The sequence below is a fragment of the Paroedura picta genome, chromosome 3 (genome assembly GCF_049243985.1).
Source record: "Paroedura picta isolate Pp20150507F chromosome 3, Ppicta_v3.0, whole genome shotgun sequence".
Lineage (NCBI taxonomy): Eukaryota > Metazoa > Chordata > Lepidosauria > Squamata > Gekkonidae > Paroedura > Paroedura picta.
The window spans coordinates 66,603,061-66,613,914 of NC_135371.1; the positions used below are offsets into that span (position 1 = coordinate 66,603,061).

The 10,854-nt window shown below is 50.5% G+C and overlaps 1 protein-coding gene across 1 annotated transcript; it reads left to right on the forward strand.

Moving 5' to 3' along the window:
- The first annotated feature begins 3,669 nt into the window (after window positions 1–3,669).
- On the forward strand, window positions 3,670–8,444 carry LOC143832198 (alpha-2Db adrenergic receptor-like). Its single transcript, XM_077326204.1, has one exon. The coding sequence runs from the start codon at window positions 4,823–4,825 to the stop codon at window positions 6,020–6,022; it is 1,200 nt and encodes a 399-aa protein (XP_077182319.1). The 5' UTR covers window positions 3,670–4,822; the 3' UTR covers window positions 6,023–8,444.
- Window positions 8,445–10,854: the final 2,410 nt, after the last annotated feature.

Here is a 10,854-nt window from a genome sequence, read left to right on the forward strand (position 1 = left end):
TTCAGCAGGGCCTGCAAAATGGAGCTCTTCCGCCAGGTCTTTGGTTGAGGACAGTGCCAGTGCTATGAATTATCATGGCCCCTCCTCAGTCTCAGTTGTATTACATTTACAGCCCCCCCCGGGAGGTCTGATCGGGGGATAGGCAGTTTTTTCGGCTGCCAATCTTTGTGGTTGTTAATGGGGTTTATATGGAGTCTAGAGGCAAAGCCCATTGTACCCACAGAAACAACAGGTGCTAGGATGCACACCTGCATATGCATGCGCACACAGAAGACAAAAGCATACTTCCCTTCTCAAATAGCAAACCTCATTAACCACTCAATTACCTTTTCATGTAGAAAGTACATGAGTGTCTCCCTCCTTGGATTGCTCTGAGAAGCCATTGACCAGAAGGTCCAAGTTTAAAGGAAAAGAATCCTCTAACAGTAAATGAGCAAGTCAAAAATACTTACACTGTCCTCTTGCATTACAACAGCTGCTCCTTCCTGTGCTGTAGCTATATCTCTTTAAGGCAGCTGTTCTCAACCGTCGTTACACCGTGACCCCAACTGTGGAGGCAGCGGGGGCGGTGCACGCAGGCGCGCAGGCGCGCAGGCGCAATGGTGCTCACTGATCTGGAGGCAGTGTGGAGGCAGCCAGTGCCCTGTCTCCACTGCTGCCCTGTTCCTCCACATGCTGGGTGACCTTGGACTAGTCACACTAGACCTTGGGCTAGTGTTAAAAACCACCCCCCCCAGAAGGCACACAAAAGCCATCCCAGGAGGCAGCTCGCTCCCCCTCCCACATATTCTGGGGCTTTCCGCATTCGTCCAAAATAGCACAATGGTTACTAATTGAAATAGCTACAGTTTTGCCATTATGCACAACGTCATTGACAATATGCAACACTCCTGAAACCGATCTGCAAAAAGCGCTTCGTTGTAGCGCTTTCAAGGAAATCCCAAAAAGTTGATTCACCCTCCGGAAAGCATTACACTCCTGCAACCAATCTGCAACACTAGCGGGAAAGTTCTGTGCGTTACCATTGTTGCAGTTTCTGCAAAGTCCCTCCCCCTGGCTCTCTCCTCTGATCTTCCGGCGAAGCGATCGCCATTTTTTTTTCTCCGAGCGAGCGGAGATCAACGCACCAGCGAGCCTTCGTTTACCCAGGGAGGCTTCCCCGGCTGCAGTCCCTCTGTTTAAAGTCACTAAGCACAAGCAACACAGAAGCCCATTTGCTGGTTTATTTTCCCTTTATTTTTCACACTGTTTTCGGCCGAAAATCGCGCCCGTGAGGGGGGGGGATTTTTTTTTCCACTCGGGGGTGCGTGGCAACGATGAAACGGCAGCTGAAACACCACCTGCTAGCTGGATGGCTCTCTCCGTTGCAACGAATCAATGCATATTCGTTGCAACGGGTGTGTGTGTGTGTGTGTGTTTTTTAAACTTCCTTAAAGGGAAAGGGGCTGTTTGGGAGCATGATAACGGCCGCCCATTGGCTGCTTGACGGCCAGGGGCGGGACACAGCTTAGCAATAGCGCTTCGTGGCTAGCGATTTTTGCAGAGACCGGAACCTTGTGGGAAACGATAGAAACGCAACTGGATTCCACTACAAAGGCAGGTATGCGTTACGCCGAATTCCACTATTTAAAATGGCGATTTTTCATTCAGCAAACAATTTGCTACATGGATCACGGTGTGGAATGGCCCTCTGAGTTGAAAGAGACCAGGGCAACTTACTGGCAGCAGGTATGTTGATCCCTTATTACCCTTTCCTGGCTGAGGGCTGCCTCTGATTGTCACTAAACTACTAGGGTGCACTATTCTTGGCTGAGGCCCATCTCCTATTGGGGGATATTTCTGAGGGGGCCAATCAGGTAGGGAATATATTGTCTCCATGCAATTTGAGCTGACTGGCCCTCATTGGCAGAGTGCTCTTTCCCTATTAGCAGCACACCCCCAGGGAGGGCCACTCAGAGTGAGTTGTTTGACCTGATTGGCCCTCATCGGCAGAGTGCAATTTGAACTGATTGGCCCTCATTGGCAGAGGGCTCATTTTACTGGCAGCACACCCCAAGGAGGGCCAATCAGATATGGATTGAGATGTCTGCACATAATTTGACCTGATTGGCCCTCTCTGGTAGAGTGCAATTTGAACTGATTGGTCCTCATTAGCAGAGTGCTCTCTTTCTGTTAGAAGCACACTCCCAGGGACAACCAATCAGGAAGGGAATGAGTTGTCAACTTGCATTTTATTATATTTAAAGATTTTATTTTGTGAGGGTTTTATGCTGTAAACCTCCGCGTGTATTTGGAAAGCGGCAGGATATAAGCCGAATAACTAATATAATAATAATAAAATAATAAGGGGTTCTGCTTGACTGTTGAGGATGAGGTTGTCTCACCCTGCTCAAGCCACAATTGGAGAGGCTCCACCCCCTCATTGGGAGCAGCTTCCTGTTCCTTCCTTGCACGGGCTGTGAGCCACCAGTAGCTTGCTTATGCACCCCCCTATAACACCTAAGAAAGATAACAACAAAAATCACTCTAGTTATTTTTTTAAGTTCTATTTTACAGGAGTTTTCTCATTGCTGCTTATCTGATCACTTCATTTTTGGTGCTCTTCCTAGTCTATATTAGGACTAAGGTTGCCAGCTGCCAGGATAAAAAAAATGTCATTTCCTTTAATAGAGGATTGATGGGTGTTATTTGAGTGCTGTTATTTTCCTCAATGAAAAACTTCAGCTGCTCATTTCTACATATGAAGCCTTTATTGAAAGAACAATCGTTTTAGCAACTTTATCTAGGATAGGAATCAGCCTGGTAAGATGCCAGCATTGTGGAAGAAATAGCTTGGTATAGTTTTCTTTACTCAGATGTAACCCCTAGGTTTGAAAAAAGCACTAGACTTTGGATGTATGAGTTGTTTTGTACTCTCTTCAAAGTAAAAAAGTAGTCACATCATTTTTGTTAGTTCCAAAAATTATAAGACTACCCATTAATCAATTTTGATACTGAAGCAAGATGTTCCATATTCCCAAACCGATTTGCCTCTATCCTCCTTCTCATTTATACTGTCTCAGAAGAGATTGTGCACAACCATATGCCAGAGAAACCTACAGGAAAAAGCAATAGGTTTTGTAAAACGCATACAGATTATTAACTTTTCCCCAAAGACAGCCAATGAGAGTGGTTCAATAACTTTTGTTTGTGGCTCAGAGCCTTACAACAGTGTATTCAGACCCTGTATCAGATACGGGATCATTAATTGCTTGTGGAGCAGTTCAGGAAGTATCAATATTTAATGCCACATATGAATAATTCTGTGGAATCTCTGGCTTCTGCATCACTAATATGCACTCAAAATGTGAATATGGAATGGTTACTATAAATTGCTCACAAGAGTTCCTTAAACCAGCTCTTTCAAAAAGTGAACTCGCCCACGCCCTAGTCGTACTCCTACCAGGAGGTGTGCTGTCTTTTGAGCTTTCATCGGTTCAGGGACCGAAAGGGCCTAGGGACAGAGGTCAGCCGCCGTGGACACAGCTGGCCACTAGGTGGCAATGCTAAATTGAATAAAACCCGAATGGCACCGTTAATGACAGGTCAGAGAATGTAGGCGAGAATATCCCACTTAGGACGTGACGGAATTTGAGCTAGTGCTTGCCAGGCAATAAGACTCTTTTTAAAACTCCCCAGAAATGTATGATGTAGCTACAGTACTCCTGTACATGTACACAGTTATTTCTGTCAATACTGAGTAATAACACAGCAACACATCTAGGATGGGTGCATGGAGTTCTTAAACCAAAGCACGGCGCCTTGGAAATTTCAGCCTCACGCACTTTTGGTTTTCAAGAAAGACTGCAGCCACGGGATTGCATGGCCTGAGGCAGAATGAAAAAGCTCAAGGAAAGTGCCGGATAAACATCTTTCTCCGAGACATCCTTTCTCTGTTGTGGGGCCGAGGCTGGCGGGGAGAGCACGGAGGCGAGACTGGCTCCCCTCTCCGCCCTTGGGGGCAGCGAATAGAGATGCGGCTGGGCTCGGCTACCTTCGACGGGCCGTGCGTGGGTGTTTGTCTTCCAGTCTCGGAGCCTCCTCCGGAGATCGCTTTGGGAGGACGTCCCGTGGAAAGCGACGGGATGCAGTCCTGCCTGCGGGACTGGGCGCAGCCCTTCCCCCGGGTGCGTGCGGCTGCCAGGTGCTCTGGGCAAGGGCGAGCGACGCGGAGGGCTTGTTCATGTCGGCAGCAAGCGGCTTCTCCCACCAGTCGGAGCTGGCTGGACGCCGGCCGACCGGCCAACCCGCCGCCGCCGCCGCCCGCTCCTCCTTCCCCTCCCTCGGGGATCTGGCCTCAGAGAAGCTCGGAGCTGGAGCTGTTCCGGCGGCCTCCGATCTGCTGCAGGGAAAGGGAGGCATCAGCCGGGAAGAAAGGACTCTTCCCCCTCCCCAAAGGTTTGCCATCTGGGCACCTTGGAAAAAGAACAAAAGTTGGGCGGGGGCTGCATCCCGACGCTTGGGACACTTTTGCCCGCCATCCATTTGCCTGGGATTTGGATTTGCCTTGGATGGTGGCACTTGTGGCTCCAAGGCCCACTATACAGACCTCCTGGGACCCACGACGCCTCTCTGGGGTCTGAGCTGCTTTAACACCCGGAGAGCGACAGTGGGATGGTGCCCCAGCCCAGGATGGTGCCTAGGGACAAAGGCTGGGGGTGCCACATTCTCCTGGACTTGTGACTCAGCTGCTGGAAGTGCACTGTAAGTGGGCCTGGGGACCTGGGAGAGACACCAAGACCCTTGGGGGCACCCCCATGGCCTGGCTGGGGGGGGGAACGGGATGGAGCCACTCTGCAACGCTTCCAGCAACCAAAGCTGTGGGGCGCCCCCTAGCATCCCTTACTCACCTCTGGCCACAGCACTCATTCTAATGGCGGTGCTGACGATGGCGCTTGTGACACTGATGGGAAACGTGCTGGTGGTGCTGGCTGTGTGCACCAGCCGTGCTCTGCGTGCCCCACAGAACCTCTTCCTGGTGTCTCTGGCTGCGGCCGACATCCTGGTAGCCACCCTCATCATCCCCTTCTCCCTGTCCAATGAGGTCATGGGCTACTGGTGCTTTGGCCACCTGTGGTGCAGCCTCTACCTGTCGCTGGATGTGCTTTTCTGCACCGCCTCCATCATGCACCTGTGTGCCATCAGCCTGGATCGATACTGGGCTGTGACCAGGGCTGCCCGATACAACCTCAAAAGGAGCCCCCTGAGGGTAAAGTGCACAATTGGGGCCGTGTGGGCCATTGCTGCTTTTGTGTCCCTGCCACCGCTATTCAAGTCGACATCCCAGGCCTGGGAGTGCCAGCTGCACGATGACACCTGGTACGTCCTGGCTTCTTGCACCGCCTCCTTCTATGCTCCCTGCCTCATCATGGTGGCCGTCTACTGCCGGATCTACCATGTGGCTAAGCAGAGGAATTCAATAGTCCTCGCAGCCAGACGGGCCTCCCAGCCCACCCTCATCACTGCTATCAAGTGTGACACTCTCCAAACCAATACCCAGTCTGCTGGAGAAGTGCACAGCCCCGGTCTGGAGCAGGGCCAGCTCTCTCTCCCTCTGCCTGGCTTGCTCCGGCCATCTCGGCAATGGAAGGCAGAAGAGGCCAGCAACAGCAACTCTCAACCACAAAAGACGCAGAAGCTTTCCTGGTCCATCCCCTCCAGCCGACAACCCCGCAGAAGCAGGGACTTGTCCATCTCCACCAACCGACTGATGCAGGTACGGGAGCGCAGGTTCACCTTTGTCCTGGCTGTCATCATTGGGGCTTTTGTGCTCTGCTGGTTCCCATTCTTTTTCATGTACAGCCTCGAGTCCATCTTTGGGGAAGACTGCTGCATCTCCCGGAGTCTCTTCAAATTCTTCTTCTGGATTGGTTACTGCAACAGCAGCCTCAACCCCATTATCTACACTGTCTTCAATCGGGACTTCCGCCGGGCCTTCCAGCACCTTCTGTCCTGTGCCTGCAAACTTTCATATCGAAAATGAGGGATTCTCCTTAGGGTTGAAGGCTGAGAGGGAGTCAGGAGCTCTGGGGGGCCTAGGTCTCGAATGTTGTCCGAAGGCCACAGTGAAGGGAACTAGTGGAGAATGAGGAACAGGTTGGCCACAAGTTTTGCAGAAGAACTCACAGTGAATTATGCATGTTGCATACATGCCAAAAGTAACACAGGCAACAGAGGTAGGGATGTCTGGCCAGGATATGAAGGGCTGATCCTCAGGAATGCTGGCTGTTTCCTTCTCTTTGGCTCAAGAGACTGGAGGCAGAATTAGGGTTGGGGAGGGGGTGCTGTACACATTTCGTAGAGTGCATTAGAATGGTGGGTTCCAATACCTGGGCCTTGACTTGTCATTACTGGCCATAACTGCAGTAAACTAAGCAAGGATGCATTCTGATGTTCACCCTCTTGGCTTTGGAGCACAAGTCCTTATAAGCCACAGAGAACAGTGTATGCCTCACCTGAGTGGTCTAGATCCCATTTTTTCCTAGTCTGTGGAAACGTTAGCATGTTTCCCTTTGCACTGCTTCTCCTTTGGGAAGTAGAATAGCCAGGAATCAGAAGGTCTGTATTAGAGGAAACAGTAAGGGGTGGCCACAGAGTAATGGTTGAGTGTTGGATGAGGAGCTTCAAATCTCCACTCTGCTACTGAAGCTCATTGGGTGGCCTGGGGGCAGCCATTCTCTTTTAGGGATAAGGAAAACCAGAGGCTTGGAGGACAACGTTTTAAGCAGGTGCTTTGTGCTCCCCCTCCCCTGCGCTAGATAAGCAGGCTGTAGCTTTCCAAATACATAAAAAATATTCATTGTAGTTACGGAGGTACAAGTGTTCTGCAGTGCCTCTCGAAAAGGGTCGGAAACATTTTTAGGAATTATGGGTATAATAAGAATAGTTTTCTGTGTCAGACCATCTAGTGCAACAATGGCCAGGCAGATATTCCTGAGAAGGTGTCAGGGTATGAGGAAGAGAGCTATGTCCTCTTTTTTGGCCCCAGTACTAAGGTATTACTGGCAAACAGCCTCACACTAGGCTGTGCATCATCAAGCAGCTGTGATGACTCCATTTCAGGCCAATAGCTAATTCAAAGTCACTGCAGAGCTGTGTGGAAGGGAAAAATCAGAGGAGAGAGGAAAGCACATGAGAACAATCCCCTGCCTGCCATGGATGCTCCATCACCACTGTATTCACAGCAGTGATGAGAAGGACATGGGTAGTTACTGCTGCCATGGGAAAGCAATCTGAGGAGCTAGATGCTTGGTCCACACTCACAGAGCAACAGGCTATGAGAAGCTAGGCAAAGTCATAATTGTTTTGGAAATATTGATTGCTGTCCCTGAAAACAAAGAATTGAGCAATGGGTCTATCTACAACAGCTAGCATCTCCCCACCCTCCACCCCATGACAGCTCTGAAGGAAAGAAGACTGGCCAAGAATTGCTGTTTTCCTGTAACCTCAGCTGCATACAATGAGGATGCTGCTGCTGCTACCTGTGGGCATGATTATCATGGTGGACTGTTCTGCTACATGAAGCATCTGCATCTCTTCTTCTTGTCAGTAGTGATTTAAGCGTGGGGGGGCCACCTTGCCCCTCTGCCCAGTTTTCAGGCTGCCAATCAGAAGGGAGTGGAGCAAAGCAAGAAGGAGACCAGATGCTGAGTGACTCAGCCTGCCATCTGGCTCTGGCAAACATTGCCCTGCTGCTGGCACTACTGGGACAATGGCCATGGTAGGCATTGCGAAATGGATTTTTTGTCCTTCACAGTGTGTTAAACTTGTGCCTGCTTTAGGTAAAGCAGAGATTCAGCCATGAGCTGGGCTTCCTCTGGGGATGTTTGGCTCTGAGACAAATCAGTAAGGCCTGGAACAGTTGGGTGCTGTCCAATCTATTCAGCATTGCAGATGGTTGATGTGTGGGTGGGATGTTGCAGGTCATATCTATGTCAAGCTGTTTGAGGAGCTCTGACTTTTCCTGTCACTCTGGATCATGGCAATCAGGTCCACAATGGATTGGAGATGGTGCCAGAGTGGGCTAGCCATCCATAATGCATGCCCCCAACCATCAGTTCTAGGGAGGACTTTTTTTGTGGTAGTATTCACCAGTGCTGAGTACTAGTACCTGGGGTGGGCGGCTCTTCCAAGTTCCGAGGGGGGAACTGGTGGAAATTGGCATAACTTTATATATGAACACTGACACTTAAAAAAAACAAACACTAGTTCTAAGGATTCATTTCCTGTCATTATTCTACCAGAATGGTATAGTCAATAGAGTGCTCAACTAGGACCTGAGACACTCCCTAGGGCAGTGGTCCCCAACCCGCGGGCCGCGGCCTGGGGCCGGGCCGCGAAGACCTCGGCGCTGGGCCGCGGCTCCTTCTTCCCTCCCCCCCCTCGAAGCTAGAAGCTGGCCAGCCCGTGAGCAAATCGGCCGCCAAAGCGGCCGATTAGCTCGCAGCCTGGCAAGCTTCTCACTTCGGGAGGGGAGGGAAGAGAAGCTTGCCAAGCCGCAAGCTAATCGGACGCTTTAGCGGCCGATTTGCTTGCGGCCCGGAAGGGCCGGGAAGGGAAGCCGCGGCCGCCAACATGGCGGCGGCACAAACGCGCATGCGCGGACTGCCGCGCACACGCGTTTTTCGCTGGGGCTGCCGCGCATGCGCGGGTCCCCGGGCCACCTTCTCTGCCCACTCCGGAGCAGCGGGCCGCGGCAAGCAGAAACTTGCCGACCGCTGCCCTAGGGGACTGGGGGCCAGTCACTCTCTCTCAGTCCAGCCTATCCCATAAAGTAGTTGTGAGAATAGAATGTGGGAAGAAGACCAGGACCCATTCCGCACAAGGATCAATGTGGCAAATTGCTTACAGAAAGAAAAAACGGAATTTAAAATAGTGGAATTCGGTGTAGCGCATACCTGACTTTGTAGTGGAACCCAGTTGTGTTTTAATTGTTTCCCACAGGTTTCCGGTCTCGCCAAAAATCACTAGAAAGGAAGCGATTTTTTCCATGCTTTGTCCCGCCCCTGGCCGTCAATCAAACGAGCAGCCAATGGGCGGTTGTTACCATGCTCTGGAGAAGCCCCTTTCCCTTTAAGAACAGGGTTAAAAAAAAAGAAAAACACATTCCTTGCTTCCTCCTAACGTACCCATCTAGCTGGCAGCTGGAGTGTGAGCTGCCGATTCATCGTTGTCACGCTCCCCCAAGTGAAAAAAAAATCCCCCCCCCCCCCGTGTACAGGTGCAATTTTCGGCCAAAAATAAAGGGAACTTGCAAACGGGGCTGTGTTGTGCTTGGTGACTTGAGGGGAGCTTTAAAGCAGCTCTGTGGAGGGACTGCAGCTGGAGAAGCCTCGCAGGGTGAATGAAGGCTCGCCGGCTCGTTGCTCTCCACTCGCTCTGAGAAAAAAAAATGGTGATCGCTTCGCCGGAAGTTCAGAAGAGAGAGCCAGGAGGAGTGACTTTGCTGAAACTGCAACAATGGGAACGCACAGAACTTTTTCAAAACTATTGCAGATTGTTTGCAAGAGTGTAGCGCTTTCCAGAGGGTGAATCCACTTTTTGGGGTTTCCCTGGAAGCGCTACAACGAAGCGCTTTTCGCGGGTCTGTTTCAGGAGCGTGGCAGATTGTGTGCGACGTCGTGCATAACTGCAAATTAGTAGCATTTGCAATTTGCCGCACTCCTGTTACATTTAGCTTGTGCGTAATGGGCCGCTGTATGCCGCCAGGAGCTCTTTGGAGGTAGATGGGATAAACAAAAACAGGGATAGAGCCCCCAACCAGTATGGGGGAACAGAGCATCATAGGAGAGGGGCAACCTGGGTTCAAATCTCCACAGACTCATGTAGCTCACAGGGTGACCTTGGGCTATGGTCAGTCTCTCTCAGCTTATCTTGTTTCATGGGGCAATTGTGAGGATATAATGGAAGAAGAGAGACCCAGTGCTTGCTGGCCTGGGCTCTTTGGAGGAAGAACAAGATATGATAGACAGATAGAGAGGATTTGGCCTCAGCCACCCCTGTGCAGTTCTAGAGCTGCCAACCTCCTTTTTTGTGGGGGGGGGGGGTCTATCAGCTGTATGTTAGGCAAACCTATCAACAGGTATAGTTTATTCCTGGTATGAAGGAAGTGGGAACAACTTCACCTATTGAAGATTTGGCCACTGGGCAGCTGTTAAAAACATAGATCCTGTTGAATATGGGGGGGGGGATATAAATCTTACTACTAAAGCTGGCATTTGTTTATATATCCTCACACAGACTTTTTAAACACCTCTGGAACAGTAATATGTAAAAATGATTACTCTGGGCCATTTCGCACGGCTTCAAAATAGCACAATGGTTGCTAATTGAAAACGCTACTAATTTGGCATAACGCACGACGTCGTAGACAATCTGCAACACTCCTGAAACCGACCCGCAAAAAGCGCTTCGTTGTAGCGCTTTCAGGGGAATCCAGAAAAGTGGATTCACCCTCCGGATAGCGATACACTCCTGCAACCAATCTGCAACACTAGCGCTAAAGACCTGTGCGTTACCATTGTTGCGGGTTCTTCAAAGTCCCTCCTCCTGAGCCTGTCCTCCAAACTTCCGGCGAAGCGATCGCCATTTTTTTTTCTCCGAGCGAGCGGGGATAAACGCACCAGCGAGCCTCTTTCTGTTTAGAGGCTTCCCTGGCTTCAGTCCTTTACCTTTAGTCACTAAGCACAAACCACATAAAAGCCCGTTTGCTGAAATAAAGTCCCTTTATTTTTTACACATTAATTCAGCCAAAAATCGGGCCCGTGAGAGGGGGGGGATTTTTTTTTTTCACTCTGAGGCAGCGTGTTAACGATC

Bases quoted from the DNA above. Each gene is read 5' to 3' on its own strand.
- LOC143832198 (XM_077326204.1), top strand. From the start codon at position 4,823: ATGGAGCCACTCTGCAACGCTTCCAGCAACCAAAGCTGTGGGGCGCCC.